The sequence below is a fragment of the Lepidochelys olivacea genome (assembly GCF_965140295.1).
Source record: "Lepidochelys olivacea isolate rLepOli2 genome assembly, chromosome: 3".
In the NCBI taxonomy this organism is placed as follows: domain Eukaryota; kingdom Metazoa; phylum Chordata; order Testudines; family Cheloniidae; genus Lepidochelys; species Lepidochelys olivacea.
This window is the reverse complement of record NC_140413.1, coordinates 14,117,945-14,137,781: the sequence shown is the minus strand read 5'-3', so window position 1 is coordinate 14,137,781 and position 19,837 is coordinate 14,117,945. Positions and strand designations below refer to the sequence as shown.

At 43.0% G+C, this 19,837-nt stretch overlaps 1 protein-coding gene across 1 annotated transcript in view; it reads right to left on the bottom strand.

The window, feature by feature from the left end:
- Window positions 1-3,322: 3,322 nt before the first annotated feature.
- Window positions 3,323-19,837, bottom strand: part of MMUT (methylmalonyl-CoA mutase) — a 35,212-nt gene continuing 18,697 nt past the window's right edge. Inside the window, exons 10-13 of the mRNA XM_084622362.1 lie at window positions 8,032-8,163; window positions 5,855-6,002; window positions 5,566-5,733; window positions 3,323-3,725 (exon numbers count right to left, since the gene is read on the bottom strand). Coding sequence (XP_084478488.1) covers window positions 3,597-3,725; window positions 5,566-5,733; window positions 5,855-6,002; window positions 8,032-8,163 — 577 coding nt within the window. The 3' untranslated portion in view covers window positions 3,323-3,596. The remainder of the gene's footprint in view (window positions 3,726-5,565; window positions 5,734-5,854; window positions 6,003-8,031; window positions 8,164-19,837) is intronic.

Sequence of the window (19,837 nt, the reverse complement as noted above, 5' to 3'; positions counted from 1 at the left end):
ATTAAAGATCTCATCAATTTCAATCCTCGTAGCAAGTAGGAGAGGATATTGATGGGACTGGTAAATTCAGCAGGTCCTTCATCCAGCTGCGGGACACTTCACTTTACATAAAGGATGGACTTGTCAAGCCTCCCACAGAATAATAATAATAAAGAGAAGGTACTTGTAATGTCAGGGTAAGATGTGACGCAGTGTGTAAAAATGTCAAACAACAGAATGAAAGGGGATGAGGTTGGACATGGGTTGGAACAGCAGGATCTCTGCGACAAATGTGGGAATTGTCTGATTTTTTTAGGAAGTCTCTTTAGGACGCTGTACTCATCACCTTGGCCTGGTTACCCTGTAGGTGCAGAAGGGTTAAAATGCTGCTCCTGGGGTAGAGCAGGAGACCAAAGGGTTTGTGTCATGCAACTGTCTGGGATTATATGAATGAGTTCTTAAGGACTGGCTGAAACTAACCCATATCAATGGAGAATCCAGAAGACAAAGGGACCCTCAATGCCTGCATAATTAACACAGTGGGACCCTTTCAACAAGGGAACTCAGGAGGAGGAGGAAAACGGACCAAAAGGTTACAGAAGGCTGTGAGCCCAGTTCTTATCACTAAGGCCAAGTCTACAGGGGTGGGTGGAAGGGGAAGTAGAAATGCTGGAGGGTAGGGATAGGGTCCAGAGTGACCTAGAGAAATTGGAGTACTGGGCTAAAAGAAATTGGATGAGGTTCAACAAGGACAAAGTGCAGAGTCCTGCATTTAGGATAGAATAATCCCATGCACAGCTACCGGCTGGCTAAGCAGCAGTTCTGCAGAAAAGGATGTGAGGATTACAGTGGAAGAGAAGAGGAAGTTACTCACCTTGTGCTGTAATGATGCTTCTTTGAGATGTGTGTCCCCATGGGTGCTCCACTTTAGGTGTCTGTGTGCCCCTGCACCTCTAATTGGAGATTAGAGCACAGGCAAACCCCTTCTCTACCACAGAGCCCTATAGAGAACTCTGAAGTAGAGGGGAGGAAGGCAGGTTGTGGAGTACCCATAGGGACACACATCTTGAAGAACCATCATTATTGCACAAGGTGAGTAACTTCCTCCTCTTCTTCGAAAGTGTCCCTATGGATGCTCCACTTTAGGTGACTCTGGAGCAGCACTCACCCCTGGAGTCTTTTACTACAGAGAGTGCTGTGGAGTCAAAGATGGTGTCAGCAGCCAAATCTTCAGTGATCGCATAATGTTCTGCGGAAGTATGGACAGAGGCCCCAATCATTGCTCTATAGACTGGGGAGATAGGGGTATCCCTATGGAATGTGATTGAGGTAGGAACTGATCTCATGGAGTGCGTATGGACGGAAGCAAGCTGCGCCCTTACTAAGTGATTAATGCAACTAGAGACCCATTTGGATAGTCTTTGAGGAGATATCACAGAGCTTTTGGATCTTTCTGTGGACGAAAGGAAGAGTTTAAGGGATTTCCTGAAGTCCTTAGTCCTGTCCAAGTAGAATGCTAATGACACAGATAAGGAAGAGACAACTGCTCGTTCAGTCAGAGGCTAAAGGTGGTAGAGAAGGAAGTGAGGGGGGTTCGCCTGTGCAGAGCTAAATAGCCTCGAAGCAGACCACGAGGGAGGGAGAGCACATGCACGGGCTCAACAAGACACCGCTACTAAAAATCTCAGATTAGGTGTCTGTGTGCCCCTGCACCTCTAAAGTGGAGCACCCATAGGGACACTACTTGAAGAAGCAGCTGGATATGAGTCATCGGTGTGCTCTTGTTGCCAAGAAGGCTAATGGCATACTGGACTGCATTAGTAGGAGCATTGCCAGCAGATAGAGGGAAGTGGTTATTCCCCTCTGCTTGGCACTGGTGACGCCACATCTGGAGTATTGTGTCCAGTTTTGGGCCCCCCATTACAGAAAGGATGTGGACAAATGGGAGAGTGTCCAGTGGAGGGCAACGAAAATGATTAGGGGGATGGGGCACATGACTTACCCGAAGAGGCTGAGGGAACTGGGCTTATTTAGTCTGCGGAAAAGAAGAGTTGGGGCGTGGGGGGAGATTTGATAGCAGCCTTCAACTACCTGAAGGGGGGTTCCAAAGAGCATGGAGCTAGGCTGTTCTCAGTGGTGGCAGATGACAAAACAAGGAGGAATGGTCTCTAGTCGCAGTGGGGGGAGGTCTAGGTTGGATATTAAAAAAAACTGTTTCATTAGGAGGGTGGTGAAGCACTGGACTGGGTTACCTAGGGAGGTGGTAGAATCTCCATTCTTAGAGGTTTTTAAGGCCCGGTTTGACAAAGCCCTGGCTAGGATGATTTAGTTGGGGTTGGTCCTGCTTTGAGCAGGGGATTGGACTAGATGACCTCCTGAGGTCTCTTCCAACTCTAATCTTCTATGATTCTACAGTAGAATCTCAGAGTTATGAACCCAAAGTTATGAACTGATCAGTCAACCACACACCTCATTTGGAACTGGATGTACCCGATCAAGCAGCAGCAGAGACAAAAAACCAAAACAAATATAGTTCAGTACTGTGTTAGATGTAAATGACTAAAAAAATGAAGGGAAAGTTTTTAAAAAAAGATTTGACAAGGTTCAGAAACTGTTTCTGTGCTTGTTTCATTTAAATTCAGATGGTTAAAAGCAGCATTTTTCTTCTGCATAGTGAAGGTTCAATGCTGTATTAAGTCAGTGTTCATTTGTAAACTTTTAAAATATCTCAGATTAACTCCTTTCTTGCAGAGGAGACAGAAGTGAGGTTTCAGGAGGGATTTGCCTGAGGAGAAGGGGGTGGCTTCACAGGATAGTATGGGGAAGGCAGGGCAACACTAGAAAGAGGTACCCACGCATGTATGGAAGAACTGAAAGGACCTGGAGGCTGGCATCGTTTGTGGAGCAGAGGTTGGAACTGGAGGCTGGAGCAGAGCCGTGCAACCCCATCTTCGTTCTGGCCTCCCTAAGCACGGTGGGACTACACTGGTTCTCTGCTGCATTTAGGTGTTTCCATGTCCCTAGAGGAGGCAGTGCAGGACCTGCTCCTTATGACATAGCCACACAGTACAGTGTCTGTATTTGCAGTTTATTTTCGTATACTTTTCCAACTAAAGGAAAATCAGACAAAGATTTGCTCCTTAGACTTTACTGCATTAACATCCAAATGCCACTAACTCTACTGGATTTGACCACCTCTATGCTGAACACAGGTGGTTTTACCTGAAGGTCTCTGGGCCTAAAGCATCTGCCAAATATATGACAAAAAACAAACAAAAAAATGTACATGTAAAACAGACCAATTAGGGTAGTGGAGTAAAAATCAAGCAACCCCGACACAAAATATTAGAATAGATATTTTATTTAGCTAAATTCTTGAAGCAATCTGAATACCTTTACTGAACTCCCTTGTACTTTTAGAGACAATTTTTAAATACAGTCATACGAAATATTCCTCACAGATAGAACATGACTGAGAAATTACAGCTTTCTTAGAAAGCACACAAGGCACCAGGCATTGTAACCAAAGCTACATGGCTAGCTCTTCCTAGCTGATGATTGATCATGTACTGTAAATGGTTATTATAAGGCTGATTTTGTGGCGTGATGTTTCAGTGTTACATTGATTGCTGCCTCTTATCCAGGCACTTCTCAATATCGTCAAGCACCTGTACAGCTGCCTTTGGAATCCGAGTCCCAGGACCAAACACACTGGAGACACCAGAGTCATAGAGGAAATCATAATCCTGTTCAGAAGGAGATTTAAATAGTTAAATACTGGAACATGAACTATATCCTTACAGGTTTCAGAATGCATCCGATGAAGTGAGCTGTAGTTCATGAAAGCTTATGCTCAAATAAATTTGTTAGTCTCTAAGGTGCCACAAGTGCTCCTTTTCTTTATACCCTTACAGCATCTATGAGTAATTCTCCAAAGAGCACTAAGATTGAAGGCTTGCAACTGCTCCCAGAAACAGGCAGCATTCACTGGGAACGGCAGAATAAAAGCTCAAACATACAACATAAATTCTGAACAATTTCACTGTAAGGGTTCTGTCAGTTTAATGTCAGATTCCCTGACATTTTCAAAGGGACACGGAAAGCGGCTCCGATATTCTCTCACTTCTCCATCTAAACTGGTGTGTGGTGTAGCTGTGTAAGGTTAACAGAAGCTATGTTTCACCCAAGAGCTGGCTGCATTTAATTATTATTAAATAATTATCAAAATATGCAAATTATCATTAATTTTCTGTGGTAGCACCCAATCTATGTTACGAGTTTCCCAAATGCTTAAGCACAGTCCTTACTCCAACGAGTTCACAATCTAAGGACAAAGGAGTGAGAGAAATCAGGGGAAAGAGAACAATATGTAATTTATATACTGGTCAACTTGATTCATTTCAGGCAGCATAGAAGAGGTTCCTAAAGGGACTTAAATGTGAACAGGAAAGGGGCTTAGAGGAGCTCAGGTGGGTTAAACCAGGCATTAGAGGGCTTCGTGGCAGAAGGCATAGAAGTGATTGTGTGGGAATCTGAAAAATGGTGAACAACCTCGGGAGCACCGGTGGAGTGGAGGGATGGCCAAGTACAGAGAACCAGTAAGACTATGGGCTGTGTATCTGTGTTAGTATAGTGCCTCACGCAGTGGGGTCCTGGTCTCTGACCGGGGTTCCTAGGTGCTACACACAATACAAATAATAAAGTATTCTAAGACAAGATCTGGCCTTTAATTAGCAAAGTGCTTTACATTCCTTTGGGAAGAAAGGTACTATAAACAAAATAATATTATTCTGAAGATTCCCCTCTACTCTTGAAGTAACAGGCTGAATAGATCATTCCTGCTTCTACTTGTAGTGCACGCAGTTTTGGAAAGCGACTCTTGCTCCTCCACCATAGCTTCTGGCTTATATATGAGTGAAGTACTGCTGCTTAGGAGGACTAAAGAATAGGCCCATCTAGTGGAAACATTTGCACTTGGCAGTACAGCAGCATCTGCCCCTACATAAGTCAGTCACGGAAAAAGGAAACTACTCTACACGGTTCATTTAACACCTGTGTCTGGTACGTGTAACTGGTGAACCTTTATTTTTTCTGAGCAGAACAAAATTCCAAATCCTTTAGGGGAGAACTGAGTTGGGAGCATACATCAAATATATAGTAAGCCCAGTTGCCTGATTTACAAAGTGCAACAGCTTTCAGTGCTGAACTGAATAATTCTAATTTTTAAAAATCGGGAAACAGTTGAAAAGTCCATATGAAAACAACCCCATGCGGCTAGTTGTTTTCTGAACAAAAGCAGCTTAATGCTTTATTCTGCCAGAGCGTTACAAGTTAAGCCAGAACAGTTACATGTGACAACCCAGGGCTTAACTTGCATGAAAATTGACATCAGCAACCTTTTTCTGTGACTAGCATGAAACTTGAAACTGACCCTAACTGACTCTTGTGTAGGAAAGCCTTCAGCATTGTAATTCCCCTATGATGTTAAGAGTGCATAGCAAATAGCTAACAAAACAGAGCAGGCTGAAACTGAGTGTTCTTACGCTGTAAGGTATATTTGTTCCTGAAACAGATGCAGAGCAGTACCTGAGGGGGGATGACACCTCCACACATGACAAGAATGTCAGGCCGGCCAAGTGCCTTCAGCTCTTTGATGAGTTCAGGAACAAGAGTTTTATGACCTGCAGCTAATGTGCTCACACCCACACAGTGCACATCAGCATCTACAGCCTGCTGGGCCACTTCACGGGGTGTCTAAAGAGAGAAATTAAACAACAAACAGCAATTCGTGCTAAAGTGACTGCTGAACAAGAACTGCAGGGAAAAAAGCTGCATTCAAAATACACTTTAAGGGACAGATTTGATTAAATAATACCTGAAAGAGCGGGCCTATGTCCACGTCAAAGCCAATGTCTGCAAATCCTGTAGCTATAACCTTAGCTCCTCTATCATGGCCATCTTGACCCATCTTGGCAACAAGAAGACGAGGTCTGCGCCCTTCACGCTCCATGAACTTGTTTACTCTATTTAAAAAAGAGATTTTATTCTTCTACGTCACTGTCATTCATTAAAAGAGTCTTAAAAAAAAAAAAAAGACAGGCTACTCGTGGCAACTCCTGCACCTTACACTACACTAGCAACCAACTTGGTTGGTTCATGCAGCATGCTCACCATTTTAGTATTTCACTTTGAATGGACAATGACAGGTTCCCTTTATAAAAGTGCTTTGAGTAATAAAATGTTGCTTAGTTTGCAGATTTGTTTTTTCATTCCCAACCCTGCTTTGCTGCTCTTAATGAAGCAAAAAAATCTTGTACTATTTGGGGCGCTGATGTATAAAGCATGTCCAACTTTAAGCACGAGCAGTTTCATTGACTTCAAAAGACCCTGAGTACCACACACACAATATAGACCTCTGTTCTAGAGATTACAAGTGAAGTGGCCTATAAATATGACTTTGTCCATCTATTACCACTGCAGTCTCTAAAGCATAAGGATGCTAATCCTTTTACTCTGCTCTGTTAAATAGGAGTCATCATATTAATTCCACTAATAATGAAGTGACAGATTTAGAGCAGCTCTGTAAAAATTTATGAATACTGCTGTTTTTTAAGCTGTTTGCTGCATGAATATATTGGTTTAGTTTAAGTGTGGGCTCCTTGGGAAAAAAACAAGCAGGAAGGGAAAGAATGGTTCAAGATAAGACATCCATCATCAATCACTTGACTGTTGTTAAGAGACAATGACAGAACAGGAAAAGGCCAGGAACACAGGAGAACAAAAATACTCCATCAGGTTTCAAAAGGAACACTCTCTCTCTCTCTCTCTCTCTCTCTCAAGACAAGGGGGTATTTGCTCAAGGGAACAAGGCTGAGAGACATGCACCTGCTGGGGTTTCTGAAGAAGTTAAGCCCCGCCTCAGTTACCACCATGGGATTCGTAACAGTTTAGGTAAAATAGACATGCATGTAGATTGCTTGTTGTTTTAAAATCCTGCTCTCTCTAATGCTCTGTTCCTCCTGCAGAACAATGACTTTAGTTTTAAGAAGGCTGCTTTGTTCCTGGGCACCAACTATCCAAGGGAAGAACTGCAGGTGCTTGAACTCAGACCTGCAGGATAAGCACAGTGGATACACAGGGTACTGTAGTCCAGGGTTTGCTCTCAGAGTGGGAGAACTGTAAAATTACACCCTGGGACAGGTAAAGGCATGAGATCTGACACCTGAGGAGGAGCACTCAGAGTCCATAAATGGGACAGAGGTGCCTCTATGCCTGTAACTGTGACAGATGTATAATACTCATGATGTTCGTGTACAGAAAAGATGAGCAGTAGGCAAGATACATAAGGAGGTATGGAAAAAGTGTAGCTGCGTCCACTGAAAAACACAACACTACACGTAAATTCGTGCTTTTTTTTTTTTTTTTTTGCCTTTAAAAAGAGATGCTTCCATCCAGCAGCAATACCACCTTCAAGTCATGCTGTGGAGATCACCAGCATGACCCAATCAGGAGTTTCCTTTTTAGGAATCTTGCAACTCTTAAGGTAAAGTGCAGGGTCTACAGCAGTTCTGAGTGGAGATCATCAATTCATATTACAGAAACACCTAATAGAGCACCTCAATCACCTCACCTAAAATGCTAGCAACAACGCCAGAAACTGGAAAAAGACACAAATGGTATCTTTTCTCAAAGACATGTAAAATTCTGCTCTTGGTGATATGAATGTGCAACTCCCACTGAGTTTAACTAAAGCTGCCTGAAAGTATCCAAAGGCAGAATTTGGTCCTATAACATTATAGACATTATTGAGAGTGAATGTGGGTGCAAGAACAACCTGTAAAAACCTGTTTTTTATGTTTAGTCATACATATAAATTCCTGCATTGTTCTGCAAATATGCTCAGAGTCCACTATTATGGAGCCTTCACGATATGCTGTCTCATTACATAGACTGCACCATCTAGGGATTCTAGAGGATCACACATGCAACACAAATGTCTAACATTAACTATGAGGTCATTTCCTTCTTCCTGACCCAGCAGCGAACTCTCACCTATTGATAGCATGAAGAATTTCATCGCTCTCCCCAAACTCCTGGCGGTAAGCTCCGCTGACCATTCGGTCACTGGCTCTGTGCTCCCCAAACACGTTCTTCATTGCCTCGGTTATTTCTCCAACGGTACACCTAAAATACACAGAGTTAAAATGTTAGTATCCTTAGGAGACTGAAATCAAAACAATGCAGAAATCCCCAGCAACAGCCTGATGATTAATCAGAAGAGCAAATTCAAACAAACTGCTGGAATAAAAAACCTTCACTGCTGTCAGGGCCGTCCTTAGGATTTATGGGGCCCTACGTAGTATTATTAAAATGGTGCCCCTATGCGAACGGCAGCCTGGGCTCTCAGCCCAGGCGGGAGGAGGGACGAGGCAGCAAAGGATAGCGAGACGCTCGGCCCGCTTCACGGTGGCGGAGAGTCACAGCTCCCCACAGACACTCCCGTACCCTCTCCCTCATGCAGAATGGACATGCAAAAGGTACCTAATTAAAACCACTAAACTTGGGAATAAGAAATGTCAGTCACAGGTTTTTCGATATGCCCTGAAGTTTGTCAGACATTTATTTGCAAAAACTTTGTAGTAAGGGTGAGTCAGCTGTCTTGCTGAATACAACATTAAATATTATGGACTACACGATGCAGCTCTTCTCTGTTTTACATTTTCTTAATCAGTATTTCTAAGCTGATTTTATATTTTAAATGTACTCTTAAGCCTTCATAAAGTAATCATTTCAGATTACTACATATTTAACTCACTGAAATTAATCAGTCACAGTCATAACAATGTTCATTGCTTTTAGAAAAAGGGAACACTAATTTACTTTTATATGATCTCCATAGCAATAGATATGTTTATGAAATTTCACCAACTTTAAAAAATATGTTTCCAAAGATTTTAGGCATAACAAAGGATTTTATATCTTACTAAGGTACCGATTTTGCTGGAGGGTTCTCTTAAAACTAGTTCAGCAGATAGTCAGAAGTAAAGAAAGGGAAACTCTTTGTCCAGCTATCTGGAAGGAAAGGGGTGTTGTCCCTTTAAGGGCTGTCTTCAGGGGGAGGGGGGGAGAGGGAAGGGGGGATGAAGGGAGAAAGGGATGGACAGAAAGGACAGGACGACTTTGGAAGCAAGTTTTTTTCCCCTATAGTAATTAAAATGTGTATTTTAGATAAAGGGGGTCTTTTGAAGGATTTATTTAAAAAACTATGTCTGAAGATCCAAGCATTTAAGCTAAATATGATAGTGCATCTAAAAATCTATGCAAGGATTTTTTAGAGATGTGATTTTCACCAACTAACTAATGAAATATTTTTAAAGCAAATTTTAAACTAAGGTCTTGTAGACGAACATGTTCTGAGTAAATATTACAGTAATGCACAACAGCTTTTGTCAGTAAATTCAGAGACTGACAGTATATACCTGGGCATTGGCAAATGCCTGTTAAACGGCTTCATTACCACTTGACTTTAACAGTTTCAGTGTTGTGCTAATAGATCTGGCAGGCTGGAGGCTTTTTCACTTTTAAGTTACTAGATCCCCTCAGGAGTAAGAGTCACCAGGCTGCAGCAGCCAGCTGGGAGCCTGCAGGAAGGGTCAGAACAGGGATAGGAAGAGGTGGTGCCCCAAATTTTCAGGTGCCCTTCGCAGCCGCATATTCTGCATATGCCTAAGGACAGCCCTGACTGCAGTCAGTCATTAGTAGCCATCTGAAGAAAGAACATTCTGAGGTCTGAGTAAAATATGTTACACTTAATGTGCTCCGATGTTTTTCCCTGTACTATATCTTACTTGGCTACTAAGACTTTCACAAGCTGTATATATGTAAGCGGGGGAATAGTCCCGCTATTGTGGGAAACTTTCCTGGTGCACTACCCTGGTGAAGTGGGCTCGCGAAAGGATCTGAGTCCTCGCTCCCACTTCCTTTACCGAGTGACCTCCCTGCCCTTGAGGACTCCCCTTCCACTCTCCTGTCTGGCAGAGTCCCCGTAACCCCAACAAGGGTGGGCCCAGGATTCCTGGGGGTCTTGACCCCCAACCCTGTTGTGGTCACCTAGGACAGGGGCTAGGGTGTCCCCACTCCGGGGTACTCTCTCTGCACTGGGCACTTCTCTGACCCACTGACCATTACATACAAGTTAAAGCAAATGCAAGTTATTTAATCAACAATTAAATTTTAAAAAGAATAAGGAAAAATGGGAAAGGTTAAAGGAAACACATCAACCTGCTCTGTGGCAGGGAACACCACAAACAGTGTCTCTGGAATATCAGGGCAGTTCACAGTCTGTTCCTTGTAAGTCCCAGGCCTCCTGCTCAGGCCCTGGCTGTGCTGCAGGGATGCTGTGGTTTGGACACTAACTCTGGTGGTGGCCACATGCTCTCAGGCTCTAAGTGGTAGGACTCTTCTTCCCAGTGTCACCCCCGCCTGTCGGGGTTACGATCCAAGCCTGGCCTGCAGAGCCTCTTGGCTGAGGCATCTCCCTGTGCTGCGCCTTCTGCCCAGGGTCCCCCTCGCTCTCCCCAGATGCTCACCACACCCAGCTCCACCACTCTGTCTCTGCATTGCTGCTGCTGCTCTGCCTCCAGCTCCCAGGGCTGCTTCTTTGGCCCCTCTGTCTCTGGTTGCTACAGCTCTGCTCCCAGGACAGGTCTGCTCTGCAGGCTGCTTCTGTGACTCTGCTCCCAGCACTGACCTGCTTCCTGGGCTGCTTTTCTGGCCCCTCTGGCTCTGGTTGCTGCAGCTTTCTTTCCAGGGCAAGTCTGCTCTCTCTGGGCTGTGCCTCTGGCTTTGGGGCTGCAGCTCTGCTCCCAGGACAGGGTCTGCTCTCTCTGGGCTGCTTTTCTGGTCCCTCTGGATCTGGCACAGCTCTGCTCCCCAGCTCAGCTTGGGCCCCTGCTTTCTCCTTAGCTCAGCCCCACTCCGTCTGACCCAGGCAAATCCAGCTCACATGGAGGACAGGACCTCGCTGGCCTCCTGACTCTCTGATTAGCCTGCTCGCCCTGTCATTCAGGCTGACCTGGAGCATTGGCCTCTCCCCATTGTTCCTGGGGACTATCAGTCTCAGGGTCCTGATTTCCCATAGACCTTTCCCTTTTTAGTACTGGCAGTTGGCCAACCAAAACACCCCCACTGAATGTTAGTAAGGGCGCAACAGTCCCCTTACATATATTTTACTGTCCTACACACTTCCTTCTATATATTGCTCAATTAATTGAGATGTAAGCCACAGCTTCCACAGCACTGTTTTTCCTTCAGTCTCCAAGATTGTGCATCTTTTCCATCATACTTAACTTCTTATTTTTCCAAATCTTCTGATTTCTCAATCAACAGCTGCTTTGCTTTGTATGAGGACAACTCAGAAAAACAGTGCTGGTACAGAACAATGCTATTCTTAGTTTTTCTATATTATTAACAGCAACATTTGTATTTGCTGCAGCAGCAAAAAAGCTGGGGCCCACTCTGCCAGGTGCAGTATAAACATAATAAAGGACAGTTCTAGCCCCAGTGGCTTACAGTCTAGTGCAGAGGTGAGCAAACTGTGACCCGCGGGCCGGCCCCTCCTGCCCAGCCCTTGAGCTCCTGCCCGGGGAGGCTACCCCCCCCCGGCCCCTACCCTCCTGTCCCCCCTCCCCCAACAGTCCCAGCTCACCGTGCTGCCAGTGCTCTGGGCGGTGGGGCTACGAGGTCCTGCTGGGCAGCGCGGCTGTGAGAGCCGCAGGCCTGCCCTGGTGCTCTAGACTGCGCGGCGGCATGGCTGCCAGTCCTGGTGCTCTGAGTGGCATGGTAAGGGGGCAGGGGACGTTGGATAAGGGGCAGGGGATCCCAGGAGGGCAGTCAGGGGACAGAGAGCGGTTGGATGGGGCAGAGGTTCTGGGAAGGCAGTCAGGGGATGGGGAACAGGTCGGGCTGGATAGGTGTGGGAGTCCCGGGGGGCCTGTCAGGGGTGTGGATAGGAGTTGGGGCAGTCAGGGGACAGGGAGCAGGGGGGGTTTAATGGGGATGGGGCTTGAGGGGGGGGTTGGATAGGGAGTGGGCTGTGGACAGGGCTTGGGGTGTTCTGAGGGGGGCAGGAAGCGGGAGGGGGCAGATAGGGGGCGGGGGCCAGGCTGTTTGAGGAAGCAGAGTTTTCCCTACCAGGCCCTCCACACAGTTTCAGAACCCTGATGTGGCCCTCAGGCCAAAACGTTTGCCCACCCCTGATCTAATGAATTCCATCTTTCTGTGAAAAATTAGTTAGTTTCCCCCGCCCAAATTTATAGTACATAACCTGTGGTGATGGGACAATACTGTGCCCAAATTATAGTGGCACAGAAACCAATGGCAAGGGATTGACAGAAAAAAGCAAGCTAATTAAGAAGAGAAAGAAGCTCCTCTTCAGAAGTTAAACAGCTCAGCTATAACCACCACCTCAGAAGTGCTCTCTGACCCTGCTAGGACAAGGACTGAAACACAGGTTTGCATAATGGTATGAAGTAGGTGAGTGAGCAAGCTAACAATTATGTATTTCAAAAATATATTCACTGGCATATATTAGTATGTATTGAGATGAAAAAAAGAGAGAGGGGAAATATGACACACACACACAAAGAAATGCATATGACTTGTTGCAAACTTAGTGAAAGTAGAAAACAGACATCAAGCATGTTTCCAAAGCACAGTAATTATAAATGCACAAATAAAGACAATATCCCATTCAATTACACTGTCTTTCTACCATCTGTGCTGTAATCTTTTCTCAATTCATCAATACATATATACCATTTGGCTGTAGTTAATCACATTTAATCCTTTGGAACATGCAAATTTTGTACTATTACATTTAGCTATGAGGAATGCTCTTACTCAAAATTGTTTTTATGACCTAGTTAAAGAGTAAATACCTCTAAGTCTTAAAACAAAAAAATGTCAGAGGACAATCTGGATATCACTGCTTAATATCAGTTTAGACAAGCTGTAACTTCTCCTCCATATGCTTTTAATAGGAGATAGTCAGAGTTGGTCAGAGATGGCCAAAGTTCTAATGGGTATTATCTGTAATCCCAGCCGTCACCTTCAGCCCCCAACTAAAACCTCTCCAGCGCATCATCAAAGATCTACAACCTATCCTGAAGGACGATTCCTCACTCTCACAGATCTTGGGAGAGAGGCCAGTCCTTGCTTACAGACAGCCCCCAACCTGAAGCAAATATTCACCAGCAACCACACACACCACACAACAAAAACACTAACCAAGGAACCTATCCTTGCAACAAAACCCGTTGCCAACTCTGTCCACTTATCTATTCACGGGACACCATCATAGGACCTAATCACATCAGCCATATTATCAGAGACTCGTTCACCTGCACATCTATCAATGTGATATATGCCATCATGTGCCAGCAATGCCCCTCTGCCATGTACATTGGCCAAACCAGACAGTCTCTACGTAAAAGAATAAATGGACACAAATCAGACGTCAAGAATTACAATATTCAAAAACCAGTCAGAGAACACTTCAATCTCCCTGGTCACTCGATTACAGACCTAAACGTTGCAATACTACAACAAAAAAACTTCAACAACAGACTCCAACGAGAAACTGCTGAATTGGAACTAATTTGCAAACTGGACACCATTAAATTAGGCTTGAATAAAGATTGGGAGTGGATGGGTCATTACACAAAGAAACTATTTCCCCATGCTTATTTTTTCTCCCTACTGTTACTCACACCTTCTTGTCAACTGTTGAAAATGGGCCATCCTGATTATGACTACAAAAGTTTTTTTTCCCTCCTGATGATAATAGCTTACCTTAACTGATTACTCTCGTTATAGTCGGTATGGCAACGCCCATTTGTTCATGTTCTCTGTGTATATCTATCTATTTATATCTTCCTACTGTATTTTCCACTACGTGCATCCGATGAAGTGGGTTTTAGCCCACAAAAGTTTATGCTCAAATACATTTGTTAGTCTCTAAGGTGTCACAAGTACTCCTCGTTCTTTTTGCTGATACAGACTAACACGGCTACCACTCTGAAACCAGCCCTATGCTTGGCATCCAATATGTCCTGAAGATGACTTTCTAATGTATTCACAGGAATCCAAAAGTAAATCTCATGTAGATCTCTTGCCTCCAGCAAATCCTCAGCTATCTTTTGCTCTGTCCTTCCCACACACTACTTTTAACACATCTGTTGTATATTTGGCAGACTTAGCTATGTGATTATAAAAGGTAACTACTGAACACCACAGGCCTAAATTCCACTCTACTGTAAATGGTCACAAGTCCTACTTTGTGGACATAAGTAGGACTTGTGTAGGACCTGAGCTGAATATCACCCTTTATTGGCCTGTCTTCACTAGACAATTACACCAAGTTAGAACAAAACCTTACCTACCATGACACTGGCCACAACTTTGCTATTATTATAAAGAGTGACAAATCATATTCAACACTGTATCAGCTGGTCATGGGTAAAGCCTGGCTAACTAATCCCAGTTAAGCATATATTTTCATGTTAGTCAAGGTGCACATCTTTTATCTTATGGATACTGCAGGTAAACCTTTCAAAAAGGCCTAAGTGACTCAGGACTCTTATGTATTTTGGACAATTTTTAAAAGTGCTTAACTGGAACTTCTGAAAGCATGTTTACCCTGAAAATAAGGCTATTCTTATTTTTGTGAATTACGTATTTTATTTATAATTCATCCTAAAACTTTAAAATACACTGCAAGAAAAGCAATAGTCTAAACTGTTTCTCTTTGTGCTGTTGTAAACCAGAGGTCCGCTTAACCAGGAGATCTTCAATGATCTAAAATTCAAAAAAGAATCCTACAAAAAGTGGAAACTAGGTCAAATTACAAAGGATGAATATAAACAAATAACAGAAGTATGTAGGGACAAAATTAGAAATGCCAAGGCACAAAACGGGATCAAACTAGCTAGAGCACGGGTGGGCAAACTATGGCCTCATTCAGCCCATCAGACATTTTTATCTGGCCCTCGAGCTCCCGCCATGGAGTTGGGTCGGGGGCTTGCCCCACTCTCCCCACCCAGCGCTCCCCAGCCCCCGACTCACAATTCCCTTGATAAGCACCATCTTCCGGCACACATAGCCACACTGCGCAGACACGACTTCATCTTGCTGTTTCCAGGATCAAAACCCCGCCCCTATGTGGCAGTTCCCCGCCACGTGGCAGTGCACCCAATCCCTTCCTGGTCTCCAAGCTGGGTCAGGTTGCAAAAGTGCTTTGGAGGACAGGATTAAAATTCAAAATGATCTGGACAAACTGGAGAAATGGTCTGAAGTAAACAGGATGAAATTCAATAAGGACAAATGCAAAGTACTCCACTTAGGAAAGAACAAATCAGTTGCACACATACAAAATGGGGAATGACTGCCTAGGAAGGAGTACTGTGGAAAGGGATCTTGGGGTCATAGTGGACCAAGGTAAATGAGAGCCAAGAGTGTAACACTGTTGCAAAAAAAGTGAACATAATTCTGGGCTGTATTAGCAGGAGTGTTGTAAGCAAGACACAAGAAGTAATTCTTCTGCTCTACTCCACGCTGATTAGGCCCCAACTGGAGTATTGTGTCCAGTTCTGGGTGCCACATTTCAGGAAAGATGTGGACAAACTGGAGAAAGTCCAGAGAAGAACAACAAAATGATTAAAGGGCTAGAAAACACGACCTATGAGGGAAGATTGAAAAAAATTGGGTTTGTTTAGTCTGGAAAAGAGAAGACAGAGGGGACATGATAACAGTTTTCAAGTACATAAAAGGTGGTTACAAGGAGGAGAGAGAAAAATTGTTCTTCTTAACCTCTGAGGATAGGACAAGAAGCAATGGACTTAAATTGAAGCAAGGGAGGTTTAGGTTGGACATTAAGAAAACTTCCTGTCAGGGTGGTTAAGCACTGGAATAAATTGCCTAGGGAAGTTGTGGAATCTCCATCATTGGAGATTTTTAAGAGCAGGTTAGACAAAACACTTGTCAGGGATGGTCTAGATAACACTTAGTCTTGCCATGAGTGCAGGGGACTGGACTAGATGACCTCTCAAGGTCCCTTCCATTCCTATGCTTCTAAAATCAGAAGAACAAGAAACATAATTCAAGCACACATCTACATGGAAGATGCACCCTGCTTTAAAATGGAGCCAGCAATCTGAAGTTAAATGTTACTAGAGCGATCTTCATCTAACCTCACAGCTTTCTTCAGAAGGAAAGAAAGGTGTTATGCCACTATCAGCCAAGAGAGTGCTTTAAAACAGAAGCGAAAAAATTGACCATTTGTATCCTAAAATCCATTTAGGTCAGGCTGCAATCTACCGAGACAATGTCTGGCGCTACAGATCTGGGTTCTGTTTTTGGATTGGTTGCTGACTCATCACATGACTTTGGCAAGTCACTTAATTTTTCAAAAATGCAGTTTACCTTTCAGCAACATTACATCTATTTTACAATGTCGTCAGAGAAATAAAATTGACAGCTTGATTTTCAGAGGGCCTGAGCACCAACAGTTCTTACTGAAGTTAATGAGAGAAGTCAGCATGCACCTCTTTTATAGATCAGGCTGTTAATGCTTGTATAGCATTTTGCAATCCTAAAAGGTGCTATAAAACTGAAAAATATTATTAAATTAATGAACAGGTCCTTGTGTCTGAACAGGAGCAGTTATTTTCTCGGAGGCATTAGTGGCAACATAAAACACAACGGAACCACCAAGTCAATTTCACATATGTGCTGATGGATACTATAGATTAAGTATTTGTGGCTGTTTGGTAGCCCATTGGCTTCATAAATTTAGGTGTGCATTTCTAATCAAACTCTGTGAGGCCAATGGACAGAAACAGATTTTTTTTAAAAAAAATCTGAATTTTCAAAATAAGTAAGTGTAGGGGGTAAATTTTAATATGAAAGAAAGAGCTACGATGCCAGCTAATCAGGATTTCTTTCTGAATGAACTAACAATTTACCACTAGATTGTCATTCTTAAATAGCTACATAATTGACATTAAAGCAGAACTGAGTAACAGACTGAAACCTGGGCTTCATGGTTTCTGAGTAAGATGCATGGAAAACTAAAGTAGATTGGTGAAATCACAAAGGAACAAAATTATTGTAAACTAGATTTGTTAAATCTGGAGAATGTATGATTAATGACATGTGACAGACTACATCTAGCAGGTCTGATATGAGTTCATTTAAATAATTGGTCTTGCATATTTAAATTGATATGTTTCTATATCCTGAGTCATGCCACATGTAAAGCACCTTTCTCCCTTTGTGTGATAATGAAGTACTGCACAAGGAGTTTACATCTGCTAGCTCCAGAAAGGAAAATATTAACCCGCAATGCGTAAGAAGTTGGTGTTCTCAAGAGTCTGACTGGAAGAAAGTATAAGCATTGACAATGAACCTTTTCAAAGATGAGAAGGAAGATGGGGAATAATTAATTCCATACTAAAGAGGTACATGAAGAGACAATGGCCTCACATTTGTGCATTTCAGAGTTGGAAGAGAAATGTAATCACTTGACAGCGGTTTTATCAAGTGTTCTCATCAGACCCTCAAATATAAAGCTGGTCTTTGGGAGAATAAAAGTATACTCTCTGTAAACTGAATGAGGATTGATGAACATATTGTTCTGGGATATGTTTTACACCTCTCTAGGATACTGACCTAAGACAACCTTTGAACTTTGGGTCAGACAAATTAAGTTTTTTGCTGAACCATAGATAATATTTTCAATACTCTAACATATGGGTATTGCTTCTGAAGCAATATATTTGGCTATAGTTTAAAGCAGCTTTTGTCACTACCTTTATATTATGCTTTCCTCTGTTACTGCAGTTTACCAACAACAGCTGATTATACTTAAGAAATCTTTACTTGGCTTTGGACTTCTACTAATTGTGTCATTTACTAATACATACTTCTGAGAGAAGCTATATCTGACCTCAGGAGACAGATGGAAGTAACCAATGTCCTCCCTATAAAGTCTGAGGAGGTTGTGATCAGCCTCCAATTGTGAGGGTCCAGTTCGTAATGTGGGGAGAATCAAATGACCTGAACAACACCAGACAGACACTGTTATAATGAACATGGGCTCCAATCCCAGTCAAGTGGGTAGAACCTTGCACTCAGTCTTACACTGTTGAGTTAAAAACTACCGTTAGGTTTTGTTGCTCAAACCATATTCCTAGTAGGTCTAGTTAGTTATTTTCAAACTATTTCACACTAACAGATCTCAGTTTTTACAAAACTTTCCATTACTTTGTAACTAAAATCCATTTAGTTTTGATTACTCAGATTCAAATGCAATATTATATATTCATTTTATTTTCTTCTACCTCCACAATTTTAAATTCCGCTAAGAGTCAAATCATCCCACATCCCTGTCAAATTTAATCTGAATGTTGAAAGGTAATTTAGATAAATATGTAGGCTCACCTAAAGCCCATCCAAGAACTGAAATCCCAGAGATAGTTTTCCATCAGCTGTCACTGACTATTTAAATCATTTTGTTCATTTCACAGAATCAATGTGTCATGTTCATAAAGGTCAACAAGAAAATGTCAATACTCATTCATCCACATTTATTGCAATGCACCCATATCAAATAACTACTGGAAAATTAGCAAAATGGAGGAAGAGGGAAACAAAGTCATTTCAGACTCTGTTTTAGAAATTCAGGTTTCTTTGACAAGGATTGTGACTCATATTTGCATCGTACTGGTCTATATTTATAACACCAGTCATTTCAACGGGTTCCAAACTGTTTAGAATCTAATCTGCTGCTTCTGCCAGGGTCAGAGGCTGGCATCTTCTTCCCTCCCCCTCTGCCCATCTCTGCAGGGGCGATCCTTTCCCTGCTGTTCCTGGGAGTGTAGGTAGCTGGGTTCTCTCTTATTCTGCATTCCAACCATCTATTGCTCTGTTAATTTAAACATTAAACTGGCCCTTATGTCCAGAGGCTTCACTGGCTAATAGGAGCAGGATGTGACTCTACTGGACACTGATTGCTGATTATTGGAAGGGTCTTGCAGTGCACCTACTGCCTATAGATAATCCTTAATTGCTAAAGGGTTTTCTCCATAACCTCTCAAAAGGCAGGGGACCCACACACATGGGGTTTGTTAATCAAAAGTAAGGTTCTATAGTGATGTGTTTACTAGTGGTACATTCATCTATTAGATGAAACATTCCAAAATATTCTTCTGCACAGGCATTAAGTAGTGCCATTGATTATCAATCTCTTATTAGTCTATCTACTTTCCAGTAAACATTTGTCCACATTTCCATACTAGTCAGTGCAGTTCTGTTCAACAGCACAGTGCTTAAGGACAAGTATACTGCAGGACAATAACAAAGCTACAGAGAACTAACTGGGGAATTATGATGATGACATTAACTCCTGTGAGGTCCAATATTACCTTCCAGTGATGTTGCCAACTCCAAGAGTTGTGATGACATGCTTCAGAGGGAGTTGTGACAAGCTCTCCTCTTTTGAAAGGAGATGTTTGCACATATGGTTGTTGCGGATGAAGTAGTGGTAGAATCAGAGTGAAGATGGAAGGCTAAAGATCTGCTCTAAGGATGTGGATATGCAATTAAGTTTGATTTGCTCATTTTTGGCCCATCCACGTTATTAAGGGGCACTTTCGGCACTGTGACTGCATTAGAAACCTCCAGGAGCACATGCAGAGGACAAACGGGAGACAGTCCAAAGACCAAAACTCAGCTTGAAATAGCAACTAAGGGTATGTCTATACTGCAATAAAAGACTTGCAGTATGGCCGCAACTGGTCTG